At 43.0% G+C, this 17,790-nt stretch overlaps 1 protein-coding gene across 7 annotated transcripts in view; it reads left to right on the top strand.

Moving 5' to 3' along the window:
- Nucleotides 1–1,639: 1,639 nt before the first annotated feature.
- Nucleotides 1,640–17,790, top strand: part of CDK13 (cyclin dependent kinase 13) — a 50,354-nt gene continuing 34,203 nt past the window's right edge. For 6 of the 7 annotated variants that reach the window (XM_069769647.1, XM_069769637.1, XM_069769611.1 and 3 more), the window contains exons 1-2: nt 1,726–3,703; nt 14,159–14,764. In XM_069769647.1, coding sequence (XP_069625748.1) covers nt 2,481–3,703; nt 14,159–14,764 — 1,829 coding nt within the window. In that variant the 5' untranslated portion in view covers nt 1,726–2,480. Of the gene's footprint in view, nt 3,704–14,158; nt 14,765–17,790 lie in introns of all 7 variants that reach the window. The other variant, XM_069769603.1, reaches the window with a different exon arrangement.

Below are 17,790 nucleotides of genomic sequence, written 5' to 3'. Positions count from 1 at the left end.
ACACTTCATTGGAATACTATAAATACTAAATTTTCACTCAATTTCACTCAAGGGAGGAGTTTATAAATGACATTTTAGTGGTCCCACTGTGCTTATACAAGCCAGCAGTTGAATACTTTGGCTCTTTCTCTGAAATGTCTTCATCCATCACTTTTCGACCTGCAGATCTCAAGATGGTGTGCATTTCTGCTTGCTGCAGTTCTGCTCTGGCCCCAGATTTCATCTGAGGCCTCAGAGGGACATACCCTTCCTGCTATCACCGCGTGGTATGACGTAAGGCTGGGCAGGCACGAGTTGGGTATTTGCTTGCATTGGGCTTGAGTAGAGCAAAACAGACTTGCTACCAAATGGAATTAAAATGTTGTTATTAAATTACATCCTTCATATGAAAATTACTAATTGGACAGGAATTTATGCTTTAGCTAGCTAGTGGAGAGTTTAGAGCTACTTCTTATCACGTGTGGCAGAAGCCTTTCTACACATTTGTAGCTGAAATCAATCTTTCTCTTCCAATACAATTCCCTTTAAAGGAAATTTCAGTAGCTCTCCTCTGCTGAATTTTGTCTTCTCGGGTGACCTGTATTACACCTTTCAGTGTAGAAGTAATACACAAAACCCTTAAATACCTTGTTTTGTTTAAAACCACCACTGTCCTCCCTTCTTCATATAACAAAGAAGTCCCCCTGCAAACTCGGTATTCTGTCTGCCACAGCATTCCGCTCAGAGGTTTTCCAAAGGGTGCTGATTCTTGGAGCTTTATAGGCTCTCATGCTTTTAATGCTGATTTCAGCCATGGAGAGCTCTTAGGACAGTAACACTGCAAATCGGGGGAAGGCAGAAAGGTTGAGCTTGGGTGCTTTTCTGCCATTTTCCTGTAGTTTCTACAGGCCATTTAGATTCTATTACGGCATTTTAAATTGTAAGCCACTGGGAAAACGTGAACACACTTCGTATGGTAAGGCCGAACAAAATTCCTCCTACACTGCTCAGGCATATGACCCGAACAGGGCAGGCGTGCAGCCACAATAAAGTATTTCGTGGTTTAGCTATGTATTTATAAATATACATAAAACCTGTAAGGGCTATGTATAACTCTAGTATACACGGCTCGAGCGTCAGGAACTTTAAACGGAGGTCTTCCGCGGCAGCCACCAGGGGCTGGGCTGCCGCGCCCGCACAGCGAGAGCAGGCGCCAGCCGGCGCTCCCCGCAGTGGAAGAGACGCGGGGGTGCCGAGGCCCTAGGCCGGCCCTCCGCCGCATACCCCGCGGAGGTGCGCCTCAAGATTCGCGGTCCCTCAGCGGAGAAACACCGCCTGTCTGCCCGCGGCCTGAGGCGCCGCCCTCCCCGAGGGCCTCCACCGCTCCAGCTCCGGCCTCCAGAGAGCCCCGGCGGCGCGGGCGGGCGGCGCGAAGCCCCGGCGGGGCGGGCAGCCCCCGCCCAGATCCCAGATCCCAGCACCCCGCTCCCCCCAGCGCCGCCGCGCCCCTCTGCCGGAAGCGACCTTTGGCCCTCGCGCGCGGAAACGCCCCCTCCCTCCGCCCAGCGGGGCGAGCGCCGCGCAGTTACCGCGAGAGGCGAGCTCTCGCGAGAGCCGCCGGGGCGGGGGAGGGGCGAGGTCTCGCGAGAGCGGGGCGGCTCTCCCGGCTCCGGGCATGCGGGCGAGGGCGGCAGCCCCGCGCGCCATTGGCGGGGCGCGGCCCCCCCCTCCGCCGCCGGCCCCGCGCATGCGCCGCGCGCCGCCGGGCCGTGTCCCCCGGTGCGTGTGTATGCGTGTGTCACCCGCCCGCAGCGCGGAGGCCGCGCGAGCGCTCCCGGCCGCCGGCGACTCGGGACCGGGCACCTGGGACCCGCCGGGCAGGGTAAGCGGGCTCGGGGCCGGCGCAGGGCCGCGCGCCGCCTCGGACACCCCCCCCCTCCCCCGGAGGCGGCCCGGCACGGCCTGACCCCGCCGCCCGGCCGGGGAGCGGGTGAGGGAGGAGGAGGAGGAGGCGGCGGCCCCGCGGTCCGCTCCCGGCCTCCGCAGCCCACCGTCCCCCCGTCCCTCCCCCCTCCCGGCGCAGCGCCGCCCGGTGCCGGACGAGGCAGCCGCGGCCCGGGATGGAGTGAGGAGGCCGCCGCCAGGAGACACTTCCGCGTTGCGGGAGGCCGCGCCGGGCCCGCGGGAGGCTCCCGCCGCCGTGCCGGCCAGCGCCCGCCCCCAGCCCCGGCGGCGGCCCCGAGCGCGGGCGGCGCGACCCCCTATGTGGCGGCGCGGCCCCATGTGAGGCGGCGCGGCCGGGCGCGCTGCGAGGCGGGCCGGGCCCCGGCAGCCGGCCGGGGAGCGAGGGAGGCCCCGGTCGGGGCCGGCCGGCGGGTGTCCCCGTGTGTCTGCGCGGCGCCGGGTCTCCATGGCGCCGGCAGCGCCCTGAGGGCGGCGGCAGCGGCGGCGGCGGCGGATTCCCTAGGCCGCGTCCTCGTCCTCGGCCGTGAGTGAGCTCGATGCCGAGCACCTCGGACGCGGCGGCCGGCGGGAGCGGGGGAAGCCGGGGCTGGGGGAGCGGCGGCGGCGGCAGCAGCAGCAGCTCGGCGGTGGAGGCGGCGGCCGACAAGAAGCGGCTGCATCACCGGAGACGGAAGCGCTTCGCGGCCCAGCCGCAGCCTCCCCCCCCGCCGCCGGCCCCTCACCCGCTGCTCTTCCCGCTCCTGCAGCCGCCCCTCCTGCAGCCCCCGCTCCTGCAGCCGCCGCTGCCGCCGCAGTCCCTGCTCTTCCTGGCGGCCACCGGCGCCTCCTCCTGCTGCGGGGACGGGGGGGAGCGGAAGCGGCCGCGGGGCAAGCGGCGCTCGGGCTCCCGGCACAAGCGGCGGCGGGGCCGCGGCGGCGGCGGCGGCGGTGGGACCCAGGAGGCGGAGAAGCGGCGCGGTAGCGGGGGGCTGAGCACGCTGGTGGAGGAGTACGACGACGTGAGCTCCCAGTCCGAAGGGCTGGTGGGCGGCGGCGCGGCCGGCGGCGGCGCGGGCAGCGGCGGGGGGAGCCCGGCCTCCTCCTCGGGCGGTGGCGGCGGGACCCAGCGCCAGAGGGGCGAGGCGGAGCGGAGCGGCCGGTCCCGCCGGGAGCACCGCGGCAGCAGCGGCCGCTCCAAGGAGCGGCACCGGGAGCACCGCCGGCGGGGGGAGGAGAAGGCGCAGCAGGAGGGGGCGGCGGGCCGCGGGGGACTCGAGGCCTCCTCGTCTTCCTCCAAGTCCCGCAGCCGCCACAATCACACCGGGGGCCAGGACCGGGAGGGACTCAAGAGCAGCAGCGGCGGCGGCGGCAGCGACGGCCGCAGGAAGGGCTCCCTTGCCTCGCCCGGCAGCGGCAGGAAAGAGCGGGAGAGCAAAGCGCACCGGAGCCGGACTAAAGCGGCCAAGGAGCCGCCGTCGGCTTACAAGGACCCGCCGAAGGCCTACCGAGACGACAAGCCCGAGCCCAAGGCCTACCGGCGGCAGCGCTCGTCCCCCAGCCCCGGCCGGGATGACAGCCCCCCGCTGCACCGCTCCTCGCAGAGCCAGCGGAGCCGCAAGTCGCTCAGCCCGGTGGGCGGCCGCTCGCCCCTCAGCCCCTACAGCCGCCGCCGCTCCCCCAGCTACAGCCGGCACAGCTCCTACGAGCGCGGCGGGGATGTGTCGCCCAGCCCCTACAGCAGTTGGCGCCGGTCGCGGAGCCCCTACAGCCCCGTTATCCGGTGAGTCCGGGCCCGGGGGAGGAGAGAGGGTGGCGGGGGGGGGGGGCTCGGCGTGTGGAGGAGGGGAGTCACGGCTGGGGCTGGGCTGGAGAGGCTTGCATCTAGCAACAAAAGCCCTTCTGCCTCTTGCCCTCTCGGTGACAGAAAGCTGGGGTGGGGAGGAAGGGGAGCGGGACATGTGCAAAGATCTTCCTGTCCTGCCTCGGGGAGAAAGGGAGACGCGGGTGCCTGTAACGCTTCTGCAGCCCGTTTGTCTCTGTGGGAGACCACCTAGCTGGAGAAAGGCTTTTTAAATATTAAAGGACATGAGAACATTTATTGAATTAAGCTGCTTCTCACAGGACAGGTTTTCCAAAGGACCAATTTTGATTTTTAAATCCTTGCTTATGAAGTACGGAGATTCTCGGGTACATTTTTATGTATCCTGTTCCCCCGTATAAAAGGATGCGTGTTAAATATATTTGTGTTTGGTTTAATTCCCACTAATCTAAAGAGCAAACAAGCTGACAGGCAATTTGTGTTACAAGTGTTTCTTGTTCTTTTTAGAGGTCTATAGAAAGACTTAGACTTTGTTTTGCTAGGAAAAGGAGCCAATGTCAAGTTTTGTTAAATTGTCTTTTGTGCTTTACACAACCTCTGAAAACGTGTGTAAGCTCTTTTCCCAGTAAGGTTATGTATGTGTATATATTTGACGTGTGCTTGCAAATCATTTTCTTACTGTTAGTGGGAACTCAGAGTGTAAAGGTCAGCATTGCTCTGACTTTTTGAATTTCTATATGGAGAGGAAACATGGGCTGTATCTCTCTAATCAGATACAAATCGTGTTGCGGAATTAAAGCTCTTAAAAATATTTTAACTTGCAGCAAAACCACTGGGAATTTAAAGTATTTGCTTAGTATGTTTTTATAACTTAAGATTTTTAATTTCCATATTGGAATCTTAACTGTTGCCTCATTGTTTATAGGCTTACTTAAATTCACATCTGGACCTCAATTTTACACGTATCAGGTGATTTGCCATTCCACTGGCAAGAATTTTGTTTACAAGGCATTACCTGGTGGGTTGTCTGAGAACTGTTGTTCTCTGCTGTTTCTAATGAGCACTTTGCATCGGTTACCGTTTGGGGCGTCCCACAGTGTATCCAGTGAGGATGCTGAAGCCGTTCCTGTGTTTCATTGGCTGTTGGTAGAGTCTGATGTCCTGGGTGTGCATCGAATGCTGTTTAAAGAGTGAAGTAACAAAACTGTGTCCTGCTTTGTTCAGAGGGATAGAAGAAAGGTGCCTTTGGAAAAAAAATAGTGATTGTTTTAAGGTATGGTTGTATGGAATAATTTTGTAAACAATAGGGTGTTTCAAGTAGAAAACACTGTGAGTGATCTGAAAAACAGCACATTATCGTTGTTGTTGTTCCGTGAGATCCTGTTTAGAGTGGTTAAGGATACTCTTTCAAGATTATTTGGTAATATAACAGGAGGAATATTACATGCATAGTTTGACTTAAACACTCTAGGAATCAGATTATTTTCTGTAGATGCTTATATCCTGAATAAGAAGGCTGATAATGACAAGCAAAATTATGTATGCTAGGTTTGCACTTATGAATAGCTCTGTTAGTCGGATTGACAGTCCAGTTAGTTAAGGATCCTGTCTTATACGCACTGACTGATAGGGCTGTAGTAGAAGGTACAGGAAATGTTGTATAGGGGTTGGTTACAGAGCAAAGTTTTGTAGGAGTGTTTTTCTTTTTTTCTGTTGGTAATGGGCCTGTGATTTGAAGCATGAGAGTTTAAATCTCCTGATTTTTGTATTGTCTCTGTGCTAAGTGTGTAAATGTTCTTTGAGCTGCAGATCTGTTCCTAGGAGTTAGCTTTGTGACTTCACGCCTTCCTTCCTCTAGTTAAACTGTAATTTGTAATTTGCATTCCGTCTTTAACTGCATATGGATAAATTACTTTGTTAACAAATGCAGATCGTCAGGTTTACTGGAGAGGGATTGGAATGGCTGAGTGAAAAGAAGAGGTTGCTACATGTAGAGAGCAAGGTTGGTCTGTCCTAATGTGGCATTCATTGTAAAAATGTCATTTGCACAGAAAACGAAAGAAACCAAAAGTGTGAAGATAAGCTCAGTTGTTCATAATGTTTGACTGGTGTTGAGAAATGCAACCTAGTGTTTCTTTGCTCCCATACAGCTATTACGTATTATGTGTATTGCAGCGGCGGTGGGGAAATAAAGATTGAAAGTATTTATATGATTGTTTTAGCTATTCAAAACTGTGTCATAATCGCTTTTTTTGCTCAACTCTGTGGTACTACGCCCAAAACGCTGAAAATTTTAGCTGTGCTGTTTAGATAATGGTATAGTGGCCTTAGACTTGATAGAATATTATGGTTTCATGAAGGCAACAGCTTCTTACAGCACCTGTCTTCTTCATCTGGATGATTTAAAGACTTAATTCTGGGCTTCTATCCAGCTCTAATGGTGTCAAGACAGTAAGAACTTTGTATGTGACTGAGCATTCCATGCTGCAAGTCTTTTTGCTCTTTTCATTCCGTATCTCATATATGTGTCTTCCGTAATGTTATATAAATTATCTAGTTACTTTGGTATGTAGAAAAGGAGAATGAAGTGGTTCTAGCATGCTCGGAAAGCTCATGTGTCTAGGGTGCTGATTTTTTCATCTAGGTCTCTGAGCTGTTTAGGGAGAAACTTCTAGTAAACAGTTGAAGAGAAGCAAGTGAAGTCAGCTTCACTCATTTGAATCCCTGGTTTTCTCAAGCAGCAGCAACAGCACAATTGCTGTGAGTTAGGAGTTTTGAATTGCAGTAGTGACTGATTGCTGTCTTTCGGTGATGTTGCCTGGAGGTTGGTTCTGAAGAGAAGCAAAGACATTAGATACTCATTCCACACTTGGAAAATTCTCTTTGAATGGGAGACTAATTTCCATTTCCATTATAATAGCAGTAAACGTCTGTGTTTTGGGGAAACTGATTGTTTGATCTGTTTCTACTTGTTGGACAAAACTTCTTTACTTGCTTGCTGCTGGTGGATTTGTATTACTATATTTTCTTGTGGATAGTAACACAGCTGTTCTAAAGTAGCACATGTACGTTTTCAAAATGGAAATTCTTCCATAATACCAAAAGTATGAGGTATTTATTTCTCCACTGATAAGTTGACGGGATTTTTTAACAAATTCACAAGAAAAAGGGGGGTGGGGCGGGGGGGGAAGAAACCCCCATGGTTGACAAAATAAGCAGACAAAGTCTCTCTTTGGAAACTAGTTTAAGAAGAAATTGTAGGAAGAGAAGAACTATTTTTCATAACTTCAGTCAGGTCATATGCTATGTGATCGCACATTTAATTTAGTTAGCTGTATAGATGAGTAATTGCATTTTTCTGAAGTTGGATACACCTACCCGTCTGCTTAGATAAAAGTAAGTGGGTGGGGCACTACTAGCATAGTACTACAGTATGTGTGGATGTTGCTTATAGGAAAAAGACAAGATTTCTTTTCTTATTGGTACTGTAGGGACATCTCATTCTCTAGCTGTAGCTAGTCTGCAGTAGTGAGGCTCTGCAAAATATGGATCATTTATGCGCAAAACCAAAACAAGCATAGGGAAAATGGTAAAATACATATTCAGTTAGTAAATGCCTACTTCATGGAGAAGACATGGTTTCATACACTGATATAAAAATAACTTTGAATCCAGTAATTCTGCTACTTTTGGACTTAAAGGAGTAGGAGAGATTTTCAGTCATTTTTTTCCCCCTTGTTTGGTGAAAACAGGTTTGGGGTTTTTTTACATAAAGCTCTCTAATCTTGTTTAGTAAGACTGTATCTTGCAGAACTTAAAATGTGAAACTATAGGTTTTCACTGTTTGGAATAGCTAATTTTTCCAGTGCGTATTGAGTGCTCTCACTCTAGTACATATTCTGAATTTATTAAGATTTGTTACTTGGCAGTGGACTTTGCTTTTTGCCCAGCCATGTTGATGTGCCTTTCCTTTTCCTCGTTGGACTGCTTCTTTCCTTATTGTAGGAAGGGACTTCATTTGAGAAAAATTAACGTTTAATGTGCTTGGAACACAGCATTTGAGTTGACTTTTTGCTACTTGATTTCTTTGTAGGCAGAGTTCTCATCTGAAAACATAGGGTTATAAAGCAGAATTAAGAAACAAATAAAATTAATGTTCAGAATTTTTCAGTATTCCTATGCTGTATGTATTGGAGACCATTTCAAAGATTTACAGTTCGAATCAGTAAGGCAAGTTATGTAGTCTTCACACTTCACCTGAGTAGGTGGTTGCTTGCAGATCTGTTTAGAATATAACCTTGAACTAGGGGTTAGAGAAATAAAATTAATTAATAAGGTATCAAGTGAGAGAGCATTATTACTGTTATGGCTTAAAGAAATGAATTATACTTTTACCTGCTAGTGCAACATGGGAAAGCTATACTATGAACTAGAATCTTTTGTCAAGGTGGTTTATGTTACTGAGTGATTATAAAGGTCTTGGAAGATCTGCAGTGAAGCCAATTGATTAAATTTAGGCCTCCCTTTTCAAATACACTGTGACCTTACCGTGCAGGGGAAGATGGCAGTGCTTAGTCAGTCATGCAGCATTCACTGATAGTTAATGAAAGAGCTGGGCTACAGTCAGTGTTTTAACCTCCTTCGGTCTGTTTGGTTTCCTGTTTTTCTGCTCTTTTTGTGCTATGTCTTGTCAAAAAGTTACTGGCAAAATCAGTTCCCTTGTTCAACTCTGTAGATGCTGATATATTCCAAGTATGATACTGTTTGCACTTAGGTAAACACACTTAGCTGGCTACTAGCATGTTGGATTTAGCTTGCTCTTAAAGCGGTTAAGAAGAAAAGAGGTTTTCAAGTTTACAAACATGAGAAGATAACACATGACTGTTCTGATTTGTCAATAAAATGTAATGCTTTTTTTTTATTAAAATAAAAGGAGGGTTGGGATGGGAAAGAAAGAAGACCTAGAAAAGTAGCTTGGCAAGCAAAAACACGCAAGCTGAGTGAGACCTGTATTCCTGGAAATCTGACATGTGTAACACTATTACTTTTTTCTTTCCTCTGTGCTTTCAAATATCAAGATAGTAAAATATAGCTAAGTTTTCAGTTACTCTCTGGAATTCTTTCCTTCTGTGCTTGAGGATGTAAGTGGTATTACATCAGTAGACTCTTTGTTGTTGTTGTTGTTAAATTCATTAATAAATCTGTTGTTTGGTAATGATATGTTAATCAGTGAAGTGCAATAGAATGTTGCCTTGAGAGAAGGAACATGTAACAGTTTTGAAACTTGCACCTAATAACACTTTGATATCTTAAGTAGTTTTTTTACACAGTGAATAAGTACATTGTATTAATTAAGCAGAGAAAAAAATGAATACTGGTTTGTTTTATGAAATCTAGAGTGCTAGGCAAAAAAAATATTAAAAAGAAAAAATTGTGATACCTAAACCAACATTCCCCCCCCCCAAGAAACAAAAAACATTCTTTTTGTTGTTCTGAAAAACGGAGGAAAGCAGTGCTGAGTTTTGGGTTTGGGGTGACTTCCTTATTAGTGCTTTCTTCCTCTATCAGTTTCTCTAAATCTGCTGCTTCTCGTACGTGTTTTGTAAATAATGTCTTGAACTTTTTTTCTGGTTTTATTTTATAGCTACACATAATATTATGTAATCACTTCAATTTCCCTTTGCAGCTAATCTAGTTGTGCTCCTAGGCTCCTTTGTTGCTGCGTGTGGGGAAGAAAAAAAGCAGCTTTACAACTTCTTAGCTCTAATGCAGGCTAGTCCTAATGATACTTATTGTTTTTAGGCAAATCAGGTTTTTTTTCTTTCTTTTTTTCCCCTCCGTATATAAAAACATATTGAAATCTGTGTATGGTTCAGAAGTGATTTTATGAATGGCATGAAGTCTGGCAGTTATCTTGTCTGTAGGGACATAGACCTGTGTGAAGTGAACTCAAGATGCTTGTAGAAGACTGTTAATGGCTAAGTGTGGCAAAGGTACTTGCAAATGCTGCAGAACTTGTGGGTGCAAATAGGAAGAAGCATTGGAGGAAACTTACCTGAAACAGTGGCTTCTTAGTAGTCTCTCCCCATGTGTGTTACCAACAGATGCTGGTGCTTTTGGTTTGGGAGACTGGGACGTGGCCCTTAGGTTTAGTACACTTCCTGATCTGTCCAGGCTTGGGGAAAAAAAAAGTTTGGATTGTTTTGTTGGATTTATTTGCAGTTTGCAATGCAGTTCTGTGCAGTTGTAGCCACTGTTCTTTTGTTCCTGTTTCCTGTGTTAAAAACAAACTCCTAACTAAAGATGAAATAGTTGGTGATGAATGAATGTCAGATAAGGCATTTTATATATGTGCCTATGCATGCGCATACATTTAATAGAAATCTGTTTGAAGATTTAGGGAGTACTGTATATTTCAGATGCCTCTCCTGGTGTTTTTTCAGGGTCCCAGTAAAATGTCAGTATCCTGTTAAATGGCAGACACTGGCTATTCTGTGAGCCTGTTTCTGTGCTGTTGTGACTGCATCTTTTATGTCAAATGAGTGTTAGCTCTGAACAGAGTGAATTGGCTGTTTCTATTATGTATAAGGCAATATTTCTCCACTCTGAGCTCTGTATATGCTTCTGACAGAAAGCTTGTAAATGTCCATAGTTTTGGGTTTGTGCCATTTTTATAGATAGAAACTTGTACATAAGTTTTGTCTAGCCTGGAAGGTTCTCTTGGGACTTTTGAACTAATGCTGATGCAAGCAAGTGATAGTTGAATATTTGAAATGATCATTAGGCTTATGAAAACAGCAGATTTTATCATTGTAACTTGAATAACTAGCACTTTGACAAAGCTGCCTTTTACTTAAGATTCAGCATTTGTCTGTTTAGTTGAAAGTGTTAATGGTTTTGCTGTAACTCTCTTGGGTCTAGCCCAGTGGACAAGGTACATACAGTAAGTGATTCTTGCAAAGGTCTTTGGGATGCCAAAGGAAGTTCTAGTTTATTAATAGCACAGGCATGCACTAGCTAATGCAACATAATTTCTTTTGCTGACATAAAATTAAATAATGAAAAACTTTTGGAAAAATTAAACCAGTGCAGAGACTGTACTCAGTCAACATATTTAATAACTAGGCTACGATAATTTTGATCTGCTGTTAAGGGCTGTAGTATGTACTGGAACTTAAATATCTGTGTGCATGTGTATTTGCTGTCTCCCACATGGATGCAGTGCTGACATGACAAAGTTATGCTGTTGTCATTTGGGGTGTGAAACCTGGGATGCAGAATGGTTGGGGTTTTTTCGCTAAGCTTGCATAAATCTGTGTTCACATCCCACACTCTCTTGATTAATGTTGGTAAAATACGTACATCAATCCACTGTCAATGCTTGGCTTCCTTACACGTTTTTGAAGAAAGTATAAAGATTTAGGTTATTTCTGCCCCTGCTTTTCAAAACTGCCTCTTCCCCACCAAGTTATGGTAGCTGATTTGGTGAGCATTACTAGTCACTAATTTGAACAGATTTTCTCATTTCATCCTAGTAGAGATCTAAATGAACCTGTTTTATTTTGACCCAAAGTGGAACAGAAACAGTCTTATGATCAGGTATGGTGTCTCAGCAACTGTAGTGTTTTAAGCTGCTACTTCTCCTATCAAGTGCATGAGGAATTAATGTCCGTGCTTCTGTTTGTGACATAGATTACTTTCTTTATATTAGGCACCTTTCAAAACAAAAAACCAGACAACCCTGAAAACCGCAAACAAACCAGAAATTGTACTTATGAAAGAAATATAACTGATTTTGAGACCTTTGGGGCATGGTTTAAGTTTAGTACAGGTTGCAATGAGGTCCTTGGGATGGAGGTTGCGTTCTACAGGTAACTGGAGCGAGTGTCAGTTTAAAATAGCTCATCTAGGAACAAGCTGTGCAAGCATATGTTTTCCAAGACAGGTCAGTGACATCCTCGCAAATGATGCACCATTTATAGAAGTCAGTTTAGGACTAATGGGACTTGTTAGCTTGTGCTTGATGCTGGAGAAATATAATTACACTGATTCTACAGCTGGTGCGGATCTGTAGCAGTATACTTCTGCCTGAGATAGTAGTTCCTCTTGGAAAGTGAGATAACAGTGTGAGGAGAGCTCTGGCCTAGCATTTGAAGTGTAGGTATTGTCTGGATAGTCTCAGCCCTCCTTTTTCTTCCTACTACGCCATCTTGACTCTGTATTATGGAACTTTGTGCTTCTTTACTTTTACTCTGGTTTGGCCAAACCTCTGAAAATTTTCTGAGGGTTTTAGTACTTAGATTTCCAAAGTAATAATGAGAAAAATGACTTCAGCAACATGATTCATAATGGAGCAGAAGTGAGTTTTCAAGGGAGTTTTTCTGATCAATGTTATGTTTTTATTTATTTTTTAATGGACATGGATGTTAATATCTCTTTACCAGAGTGAACCAAACCCTTAAATTTTGGTTGAAAATTCAGAGAACAGAGTTGTGTAGCTTGCTTTTTTTTTTCTTTTAAGTGTAAAAAACTTATATTATTATTATTGTTGTTGTTGTTATTACTGCCTGTCATTGTTATCCTGCTGTGCCAGAAAATTCTATAAAACCTGCTCCCTGGCATAGAATTGAACTGTATTCATTTCCAAGAGTTGTCCTCATCTGGGGGTTTTGTGGTTTTTGTTTGTTTGGTTTGGTTTGGTTTTTTTTTTTTTGTTCCTTTCAAGGGTGTCTAGCCATTTGGATCAATTTCAGTTTTACCTATAGAATTTTGAAGCTTGTGCTGTAGTATACAGTGTGCATACCTACACATTGTTTTCAATCACTCCTACGTAATCTTGATTCATCTCAATGACTTTTTATGTTGCTTTAGAAAGATGACTGAAAAGAGTTCTTTTTGTAATGCAGGAAAAAAAATATAAATTTGGAAATTACTAAATATTGCACACAAAATAGAAACATTATTGTACTATATTAAATATTTGTTCAGTTGAAGTATTGAAATGTAATTTCTTGTGTTGATAATTCAAACTGAATTAATTTGTTACTAAAATTAATTTTGACATAGGGGTGGATAATCCTGACCATAATGACTGTAGTTGGCTTTTTTGTTTGTTTTGTTTTGGCAGTCTCCATACACTGGTGCTATCCTTCGAACTCTGAAATTCTTGTATCTCCAAGAAGTTTTATTTTTGATATTCCTTGATGCTTTTTCTTTGTCCAGCTGATGAATACTTTTTTCAATCTTGATCATACTTTTTCTTCCCCTTCAAGTGATATACTCAAGCAAAATAGATTTCCACCAAACTTTAATCAAGAAAATACTTGTAAATCTGGTGAATACTCTTGCTATTCTTAGTGTGGTAAAATGGATTAAACCCCCCACATTTAATTTCATTTATTTCATAATGTTTCAGTGTGATAGTAGTGGATTAGGCTACCGTACTTGTTCCATGCCCTTCACCTCAATTAAATTTTTTCCTTTTTGCTTTTTAACGAAGGACTGATTCAAAACTGCTACTAGGCAAATTAGGATATCCCTTTGAAAAATTGAAGGAGAAATAATTCATATTAAATGGTATTTCTGCACAGTTAAAGTATGCTTTTCTAACTGTTAAGATTCCCCCCCACCCCCACCCTCATTCTAGGTTGTTTTTCTGCTATGATTTTGTAGATGGCTTAGATTTTTTTTTTTTCTGTTAGTTTCTGTATTCTGATGCACGCATAGCACAGGCCTACTTGTGGATTATGTTTGCTTATCAGTAGCTATAGCAAGTATTGGGTACTTTCGTTTTTATTGGGAAAAGTATACAGTTAAATTTCAAAAAAGGAAAGATAAGATTTATTGCTGTCTTTCAGTTGGTTACATTGCAGCCTTTAGTAGTCAGTATTTTTTAACTAACTTATTTTAATGACAATTGTGAAAGTAAAACTTAAGTTGATACAATTACTGCTTCAGTGTTGTATTTAGATTTTTCTTGTCATGTTGTAACATTAATTTAATTTTGTTGAGTTCTGGTTATGTAGCCAGCTGAATTTTTCTCAAATACTGCATATACTAAAGGTGTTTGTACAAGTTGCATAGCATCAGATTTTCTTTAAAGGAGAAAAATATCTCTGATAAGTAGTGAGAAAAAAGAAACATCTGTCCTATAGGTATATTTGTATTTTACAGTTTTTTAATGGGAAAAATTACATCCAAGAGCTTTAACATTTTCTAACAAACTGTTTAGGTGTAGGATCTTGATTGATTATAGATTTTTTTTTTTTCTATGCACGATCTTTACTATTTCATAGACTTCTGTTTATAAGCATGGTGATAATGGTTTAAAGAAAGTAGTTTGTCAAAAAAGCAGATATACTGGGAAAGCAGCTAGACTAAATTTTAACTGGGTAAATCTTTACTTTTTTGAAACAGGAGATCAGCAAAATCTCGAAGCAGAAGTCCATATTCATCAAGGCACTCGAGGTCTCGTAGCAGACACAGATTGTCTAGATCCAGAAGTCGTCATTCAAGTATTTCTCCTAGTACATTGACTCTGAAGAGTAGCCTGGCTGCTGAGCTGAACAAAAACAAAAAAGCAAGAGCTGCTGAGGCAGCCAAAGCCAGTGCAAAAGCTTCCAATACTTCAACACCTACTAAGGGAAACACTGACACTGCTGTAAGTGCACCTCAAGTGAACAACGTAAAGGACCTGAAGAAAATAAAAACTGAGCATACACCTTCTCCTACAAGCAGTGCAAATTTGAAGAATGACAAGGCAAAAGCAAAGGTCTCACTTCCTGAAACAAAAGGGGAAAATAATTTAATTGCAGACAAAATTACTAAACAGAAACCTACAGTAGTAAAAGAGAATAAATTAACTGTTGTAAAACAGCCACCGGTCACTGTAAAAGAGAAAAGCAAACCGAGTACACCAAGTGTAATAACCAAGGAAAAGGATCGAATTGTTGCACTACCAACCTCCACACTGCCACCCTTGCCTTTGCCTCCCACGCTGCCTGAAGATAAAGAAACTGATAGGTGAGTTGTGACATAGATTTGCTTTTTGGTGTTGTCTGTTCCTTTTTATTAATGTTGTTGTTATCGTCTGTACTTTTTTTTATTGTTGTCATGATTATTTCCTTTGGAAAATAAATATAAACATATTTGCCAGATCAGGCTGATGCATTAGGTAGTTTGTTCTTGCTCTTCAGTTGTTTAACATGGCAATTATTATTGAACTGAAAGAATTTGATCTTAAAATAAAAATAATTTAACTGGTTCTTGAAAAGAGAAGGATTTAGTCTAGGAGGAATCTTTCAATAAAAAGTACACTAAAGAGTTGATTTAAAATTGCTGGTACGTAATAGCTTTGGGACTAATGCAAGGATGCATTCAAGGATGCAAGATTTCAAGTTCAGTGCGAACGTGTGCATACTTCTGGGGAAAAGTTGAATTCAGTAGCATTATGTGAAAATTCTTTAATTAGCTGGGGTTTGAGGTAAAGATTCTCTTCCCTTTGGAAAGCAGTTGTTTTCATAGCTCTGTGTTATTTTAGTATAATTATCTCAGAGATCAGTATTATTTTAAGTGTATATAATGGAAGTGAGGTTCACAGCTTGTCATTTGTGTTCACTTTTGAAGCATAAAAATTAGTCTGTAGTGAAGAAATTCATGTCTGTATTCCAAGTGTCATCTGAGTTTAGACTACATTGTCTCTTCATAGTCCTAACAGAGAATATGTGCTGTGATTTGTATTGGAAAATTATGCTCTTGAGCTGTAATTTACTGTTTTTCTTTTGGTTTGGTGATGAAGGTGAGAAAAATTGCTTTTGTTTTTACTCATGGTGTTACATGCCTCTCGCATGTATACACGAAATCAACTTCTCACAACAAGTAAAACAAAATTTTGTAGCATTGGAGTAATAACTAATTTAAGTGTGATATACCTCTGTAAAAAATCAAACTGTAAAAGAAAAATTCAAAACCTTATGAGGTACTTTATTTGTATTCCATGTCTGTGAAACTAGCCTGTCTTCTCTTGTTCTTTGAGAAGCGTGTAGTATTTCTTCGATTACTAAAAGTAGTTATAACTAGAGGTGTAAATGTTTCTCTCATGTTTGCTAGTAATTTAATGCTATGTTAAACATTAGGATGCACAGGAGGCCTTGGCAATAAATACAACCTAACCAGGTATTAGACAGATACTTTTTTTTTTAAGTAGTAAAAGAGAAATCATGTTTCTTGCCCTTCAGCACTCTAGCAAATGTCATTCCAGTTGTTCAGAATACATCTGTGTGGGAATGTACAGTTGCATTTAAATTTATGACAAAGCCATCCTCTCTAGGTAAATGGGATTTCTGACACTTATCTGAGAGCAAGATTTACTGTTTTAACTAAAAACTAGGCTAACTAGTTAAAATATATGACTGGCGTTGCAGTGTTGATTGTGATAATATGAAATGAGATTTCATCTTGAAGCTGGCTAATTGCTTCTCAGTATTAGTATTTTTTTAATGTAATACCTGTTTTAAGTATAGCTAAACTGCGCAGAGGAGTTAAGCTACAATTAAGCTTGGTTCCATCAGCACTGGGCTCATTCTCATTTAAAAAAAAAAAAAAGCTTAATGCTTGCAAACAGCTGCATTACAAAGATTAATGACAAGTAATAGAATGTTATTTATGCTTTGCTTAGTTTTGCCTGTAGGATGGTATAAACTTCAGATCAGGATGGTTGTGATTAAAAGTCATGATAAAGCTTAAGTCATCAAAGAAAAATGATCAATGTTTTTTAGGGCAGAGGAGGACAGAGGTATTTACCTTGGGCTCAGAGTTACTGTGGGGAAATTGTGCTAACAAAGAATGCTTGATGCTCTGCAGAACAGGCTGGTTCCTAATGTCGTGTCAGTTGTGAAGTTCAGTGAGAATCTGATAAACCCACAAAAAAACCTACCTAAAGGAACAGCAGTGTTGCAAAATCACTGTGTAGGTTAGCTGAGAGGGAAAACTGTTCTGGTGGTCAATGATGTGTGATTTAACAGACCTGAAAAAAAGGCTGCTTTTGACTGCCTCCATGTTCATATACCACTTTTTAAAATCTGTTTCAGAACCTCTCATATAATATTGAAAGTTTGAGGGCAAAATTGTGAGAGGAAATACAATTATATGAACTTCAAAATTTTGGATTTTTCTTTACTGTGATAATTACATGCACTGTCCAAAGGTGCTTTATTCTTTATAGCATGTTAACCATTACATTTGTGATGAGGGTAGTATATGCTTCCTTGAGGTGCTGCTTTAAATTCAGGCAGTGGCAGCTTGAGAAGTGGTAGAAGATATTCAAGTGTTCTGTTTTCATTGGGAAGCATAGACATATGCAAAACACTGCAATGCTTTATTTAAATATATAAAGATTGCTAATTGCAATTAATGTAAGAAATAACATATGCATTCTCCATGGTGGAAGATAGCAAGATCTTTCCATTTACAGAAGTTCCTGCTTTATCTATGAAACTAAATAGGTAAGAAGTTGTAGAAAAACCTCCAGAAAAGGTTCCCAGAGAAGGAAGCTGACAGTAAAATAGTGTGATTTGGCAAATGCAGCTGTCTTGGGAAATGTCCCCTCAAAGCATGACAGAAAGTTTTCTTGATGCAGTGACAAAGTTTGAAATTTAAAGAGAGAATACTATATGAGAGTCCTGTGCGGAGAAACAGTTATGTAATTATATAAAGTTTAGAGACGGTCATGGCTTTAAAATTGCTGGATATGCAGTAGCTGCACAAATCTATCTAAACTGAAGGAAGTTCTGGTAAAATGCAATCATGTGTTTAAAAAAAAAAAAAAAGTAAAAAATCCTGCAGTGAGTATGATGTTTTCAGAATTTCCCCATTAGAATGGGGAGAGCACCTCTAGAGTTATTGCATATAGTAATTGTTAAAGGAATACATTGCTGTACATGTGTTTGGGGGATTTTTCTAAAGACAGAGATTGATTGTCAGTATCTGTTACCTAATTATGGTTGATGATTAAAAAATGGTCAGATATCAGTAACCCATGGAAGAAAAAC

The sequence above is a fragment of the Haliaeetus albicilla genome, chromosome 2 (assembly GCF_947461875.1).
Source record: "Haliaeetus albicilla chromosome 2, bHalAlb1.1, whole genome shotgun sequence".
Taxonomy (NCBI): domain Eukaryota; kingdom Metazoa; phylum Chordata; class Aves; order Accipitriformes; family Accipitridae; genus Haliaeetus; species Haliaeetus albicilla.
The sequence above is the reverse complement of the archived record's forward strand: the minus strand, read 5'-3'. Positions and strand labels throughout refer to the sequence as shown.